This window comes from Phoenix dactylifera, chromosome 12 (genome assembly GCF_051530095.1).
Source record: "Phoenix dactylifera cultivar Ajwa chromosome 12, Ajwa_hap1_PhDact_Kaust_v1.1, whole genome shotgun sequence".
Lineage (NCBI taxonomy): Eukaryota > Viridiplantae > Streptophyta > Magnoliopsida > Arecales > Arecaceae > Phoenix > Phoenix dactylifera.
This window is the reverse complement of record NC_143201.1, coordinates 28902515-28908465: the sequence shown is the minus strand read 5'-3', so window position 1 is coordinate 28908465 and position 5951 is coordinate 28902515. Positions and strand designations below refer to the sequence as shown.

The 5951-nt window shown below is 44.1% G+C and overlaps 1 protein-coding gene across 1 annotated transcript; it reads right to left on the bottom strand.

Annotated features, from left to right (window-relative positions):
• Positions 1-3096: 3096 nt before the first annotated feature.
• Positions 3097-4888, bottom strand: TET2 (tetraspanin2). Its single transcript, XM_008795022.6, has 2 exons — positions 4197-4888; positions 3097-3711 (listed from the first exon to the last, which is right to left on the bottom strand). Exons 1-2 carry the CDS (start codon positions 4698-4700, stop codon positions 3400-3402), a joined length of 816 nt encoding a protein of 271 aa, XP_008793244.3. The 5' UTR covers positions 4701-4888; the 3' UTR covers positions 3097-3399.
• Positions 4889-5951: the final 1063 nt, after the last annotated feature.

Sequence of the window (5951 nt, the reverse complement as noted above, 5' to 3'; positions counted from 1 at the left end):
CCCCAGGTGTCCCGAGCTGTCAAAGGTCTGTCTGAAGAGGTGGTGGGTACAAACTCAAGGGCCTGAACACGAGCAAGCTCCGCAGCAAACCTCGGTGACACCCTGCGATCGCCAAGAGTACGAGCATTTCTTGCCAGCCAAATCTGGTGCGCTGTGCAAGTCGCTCTAATAGCCTCCTGACACGTCCCGGAACTGGGTAGCCCCTGTCGTATCATGTGGAGGAACTGTGGCCTGTCACTCCGGGCCTCCTGCGGGATCCCTGCCCACTGCCATGTCAATCTCGCCCATACACACTGAAAGAGCACATGGTCTACCGACTCCACAGCCCCACACGCTCCACACTCTGCAGGGATCCCCCAACCACGCCTACTCAGCGCAGCTCTCGTCGGAAGGCGATCCCAGAACACCTTCCATAAGAAGAGGGCTACCCGCGGGTGGAGACCGTGCCTCCAGATCCATGTGCAATCCGGCCCCCTCTCCCGCTCTGACTGGATGACACGGGAGAGGTCTCCTAGCCTGACACTGGCCTGGCTCGATGTGCCCCATACCCTGACATCCCGCCCCCCACATCCTGGTAACGGAAGAGACCGGATCCTCGCTGCGAGGTGTACCCCAAATAGCTGTCGAAGTCTAGTATCATCCCACCCTGCTCCACCTCCTGCCAAAAGGTCGCTAACCCGTAGTCCCTCTACTGCCTCTACATCGACTAAAAAGAAACCAATTTGTAACACCAACTGCATAAGCAATATCCGACCTTGTGTAAACGATGGCGTACATCAAACTACCAATTACAAATGCATAAAAAATCTTCTTCGTTTCTTCTTTATCTTTCTGACTTGTAAGACGCTGCTTGAAACTTAACTTGAAGTGACCTATAAGTGGAGAATAATTCTCATGCCAAGAATTTTTTTAACCATCCCCAAATCCTTCATGGCAAAGAACTTGCTTAATTCTCCTTTCAAGCTTTCAATCTTCTTAACATCATGGCTAACGGTCAATATGCCATCCATATAGATCAAGAGAATAATAAAATCTCCATTAGAAAATCTTTTCATAAATATACAATGATCAGAAGCGGTTTTACTATTCCCATAGTCCATCATAAATAAATCAAACCATTTATACTATTGCCTAGGTACCTGCTTGAGCCCATACGAGTTCTTTTTTAATTTGCACATGAGATGCTCTTTGCCTTTTTATTATGAACCCTTCTTGCTGCTCTATATAAATTTTCTCCTTTAAGTCACCATGAAGGAAGTCAGTTTTCACATCAAGTTGTTCAATCTCCAAATTCGTGCTTGTAGATAAATCAAGGATAACTCAGATTAAAGATATATTAACCACATATAAGAAATTTTTTTCAAAGTCAACACTCTTTCTCTGACCAAAACTTTTCACAACCAACTATTTCGTTTACCTTGGTTGTGAATTCTTCTCTTCAGTTTTCAACCTGAACGCCCACTTATTCTTGAGTCTTTCTCTTTAAGGCACCTCTAAATGTGATAATGATTATAAGCGCAAAGAATGAGAGAGAGTTATCATCAACAACCGGAGTAGAGATCGATCAAACTATAACTTATCCTACAGCCCCACGGTATACCTCTACAATGTCATTTATGGTGGAAGAGCCTCACCTTCCTCTCCAGTGCTCTCTCTCTCTTTTCCTCGTGCTGTAATTAAGTCATTAGCATATTGTTCGTATCAGACTATATATTAGCCTCGTATGACTGGTGAACCACTTCTATACATTTGTTCTTCCTTCAGGTAAAATTTGATGAGGAAGGACCGCAAAGAGTGATGAAAGCCTTCACGATACAATTCCTGCTGCAATTTATTTTTCGCTTCACAATTAGACATTTATATCAGGCAATCATAGCTCTGCAATAGGGATTGTTAAAAAAAAAATCCTTTTACCTTTTTGTTTGCCATGTAGCTCATTGCGGCATTGCAATACTTAACAAGCACAATAATAAGAACTCAATTTTATGTATCAGTAGATAGTTCATTTCTTAGGCTCTGATACTGCCTAAAGCAGTAGCAATACAAGTTTAGTAAAATGAGTCAGCATATTATCCTATCCACAATTATATGGTTTATGGCAAAGAAAGATCCAAATATGCAAATCTTTGGGTTAAGATAGTTCGGCTGACTTTGAATATTTTGGGTGCAAACTCCCTGAAACAAAATGCTTCTCGGATTTGGATATAACTTGCGAAACATTAGAAGCGAAATTAATGGATTGGGTATAAAAGTATAGTATTTCTTAGCCAGTAGGGGAGGGACTGAGGGAGGCCCACATGCAATTATGAATCTTCCATTCTGCAGTTTGCTAAAGTTAATATAGCTCTATTACTTGCAGCTGTTAGTCAGAAAAAACATTTGTGGCCCTTTGTGTCATTTAGTACGACATGACAGTAATAGATGTGACCGTAGTGAGCGGAAAACTGAAGATTTCCACGAAGAGAAGAAAAGTGCCTAGTGGTACTGGGAATTAATTCTAACCACAAGATTCCAAGTTCGAATTGCTGCGGCGACGATTAAATTGTGGACCGGAGGGATGGTGCCTGGTGTGACATACTCACACGTGGGACTCGAGCCAGAGCTCAGAGAAGTAGCTGAGCCGGACCTACGGATGGAGAGGGTATGAGTAAAACCGGTCGGAGTGCCCAACACACGGCCATTTCTGCCCGCATCGAACATTCTCCCGGCAGGGCGGAGGCCCAATGGGAGCTGCTACGCGGAGGTGGGCTTATCCCTTCCTCCCTCCTACCCCTTTTTTTTTTTTAGCAAAAAAAAGAAAAAAAAAAAGAAAAGTGCAAATGTTCACAAATCAATGAAAGTTTAATTTCTCGGACTTCCATCCTGGATTCGAAGATCTAAATTATTGTTCCCTTATTGCTGCTGGTTCCTCTCAATTCAGATCTCTTATTTTTTGACGAGAACAGTCATGCTATATGTAGAAAGGCATCTGGGACGTGGATGCAAGTGCAGCTGCGAATGATTCCAGGACATGTTCTTCTTTATCTTAGCACAAGTTCTCCTCTATCTTGGAACAGCACTATAAGAGCACCATGATTGAAGTCATGAATTCTTGAATTAAAAAGAAAAAAAATGGAATCCTTCCACTCAAATCGATTCTTATTAAGTTCTTAAATGAAAACCAGAAGGCCTTCATTCATGTTCATGCTGGCTTTCTATTCTCTGCGTCAATAATTTTTATTCCTTTTGCTACTGCAACTGAAAAAGTACGAAGGAAACAGAGAACCACAGGACATCTTTACAGACCACATAAGTAGATGCAGGGCAAGGCTATATAGTTCACAAACAGAGCAAGAGGAAATTCTAGTGCTAGAGATCGAAAAGAGCGATCGTGATGGCGCATGGAATCGGATGATCGGACTAGACGAAGCCCTCCTTGTAGCGGCGGAAGAGCTCCTCGGTCTGGGCGTTCTTGTAGGCGCTGCAGCCGATGATGTAGACCCAGATGAGAGCCACGGCGGCGACAATGAGGGCGATGTTGGCCTTCCTCCACTCCTGCCGGAGGTTGCCAAGCAAGCCGGCCTTGCAGGAGGTGCAGCCGTAGCACAGCTGGCTCTGGTCGTTGCTCCAGGCCGAGCAATCCGCGTCCGCCATGGGGTTGCTCGGGTTTATCCACATCGTCGGGTTCACATAGCCGTACCCGCACACCGTCGGCGGCTTACAGCACCCGGACTAACCAAAAAAATATATATAATCAGAAATACCCTCATAAATACCGAATTTTGCATGAACATCCTCTGTATCCCTTAAAAAAAAGGGAACAGTTTCAAAATAAATTAACTAATATATTTATAAAACAATCGTAATGAAAAAAATAATTTCAAAATTTTATTTTATTTCTTAATTAAAATAAATATAATTTTTATTAAAAATCGTTATATCAGAAGCATTTATTGAGAAACAGTAAAAAATAAATATAAATTTTTTAAAAAATATTTATATAAATTTAAATTTTTAGAAGAATATTTATGAAAAAACAATAAAAAATAAAAATAAAAAGGTGACGGCGAAAGCTATGCAAGAAGGAACCGAACAACTGCCAGCTAACGAGCACCAACCATGGCAATCCATGTAATTTACTCGAAGAGCGGGGGCGTTTTTGGTGGTGACGCTGCTTGGAAAGGGAAAGGGGGATCTAGGTCAGGATTGGTCCTTGCCTGGAGAGGGGAGAGATGGGTCTGGAAGTACTGATCGGCGGTGAGGTAGGGTTGGTCGCGGCCGAGCTTCTGGCAGACGTCGGAGGCGGTGAGGCAGGAGCGGATGTGGTCCCAGCGGTCGGAATCGGTGACGTAGTGGCGGAGCCAGGAGGAGAAGCCGTAGAGGCGGTACTCGCTGTAGGCGCGGCCGGGGATGGGGTAGGAGCCGTCGGGGCGGGTGACGACGAAGGCGAAGACGAGGAAGATGAGGAGGAGGACGATGAGGACGGCCATGCAGAAGAGGTAGGCGGCGAGGAGACCCTGGCGGTTCCAGTAGGCCCCCACGAACCCGGCGAGGGAGACGAGGAGGATGAGGACCCCCAGGATGATCACCGGCCACCGTGCCAGCTCGACGCACTCGTTGTCCTGCTTCGACGCCAGCCAGATCCCCGCCCCGATGATCGGCACCGAGCATAGCAGCCCCACGAAGTTGAGCACCGCCGTTATCTTGTTGCTCACCCCCATCTCCGCTACCTGTCGCAAGGCTGGTTTGGAGTTCTATGGTGAAGAACCGAATTCGCGATGCACTCGGTCACTCGCAGAGGAGCCTTGGGCGGGGGGGCTATATGTGGGAATCTGGGACTCGCTTGGAGGGGGTCATCTTTCTCCATTCTTCTATTCTTTTGTTCCGTCGAGGACTTGTTTAATTATTTATTTAATTTTATTTTTATTTTTTTGTTAAGTGGGGAGGGGGAGTGGTGGTTAAGAAAACCTGCATATCAACCTCAACCCCTACTAGACCCTTTTCTGCTGGAAAGTATTTAATACGGATAAAATATTTTTTATTCATATTCTTTTCATTCATGGTAAAGCTTTATCAGCATGGTAGTTATATTTCTGTGTGAATACATCACACCAGCACCATCTAAGTAACGGCGGATCAGATAGCGACTTCACTGGACAAACCAAGCGGGGGCATCCGGTTCCGCATTTAATCGACGCCCGTACGTTTAATTTTCAAATATATATATATAATATACAAAAAATTAAAAATATAGAATAATTTTGTTATTAAAAATATAATAAATATTTTATATTTTTTAAAAAAAATAGATGTTTTTTATAAATTTTTTATAGATTTTTAGATTTCATCAAATATTTTATAGATTTTTTTTTAAGTATGAACTAAATCAGTGCAGTGATTTCTGGTTTTCCACGGAGGCGGTTTTTTTTTTTTTTTGAGCTCGAAGATGGGGAAATACAAAAAGTGAGGACGTCGCGGATTTCCCTAGTTTTTTTTTCCGTTTACTTGTTGGCCTGGTGAAATTAGATGAGGTACTTCTTGTATGACACCTTCGTTGAGCCGCGGATCGGTTCTGTCAGATCTGGGTCCAGCCCGTTCAATTAAATCTCGATCAGATCTGGTCCAACTTGGACACGCTTCAGAAGACTGCCTAGAATTTAGAAGTACTGGGTTTAGTCCGAAGAAGGTGTTAGCTGCGGCGCTGACAGCATCATAATTGATAGTCCTCGTTCTGTCCTTCCTGACTCCAAACTACTACCTCCGGCGGCATTTCTCACGAAATCTGCTTCGTGGTCACTGATTTCTTATGCTTACGTGCAGTGGCGGGACCGGGTGGCTTTGTTTATATTTGATTGAACGGCGGTGGTTGAGATGCTCAAATACTTTGCCAATTGCACGGCCTCGTGGGGGGGGTCGCGATTCCAACCACCGCTGGTGGAAACTTGTGGAATGACGTTTTGGATTGCTTTGGT

What these genes read in the sequence shown, in the direction of transcription:
- TET2 (XM_008795022.6), bottom strand. Translation starts at nt 4,700, where the DNA reads ATGGGGGTGAGCAACAAGATAACGGCGGTGCTCAACTTCGTGGGGCTG. An exon ending in CCCATCTCTCCCCTCTCCAG is followed by an intron (nt 3,712 to 4,196) that starts GCAAGGACCAAT and finishes TTTTTTGGTTAG; the next exon opens with TCCGGGTGCTGTAAGCCGCC.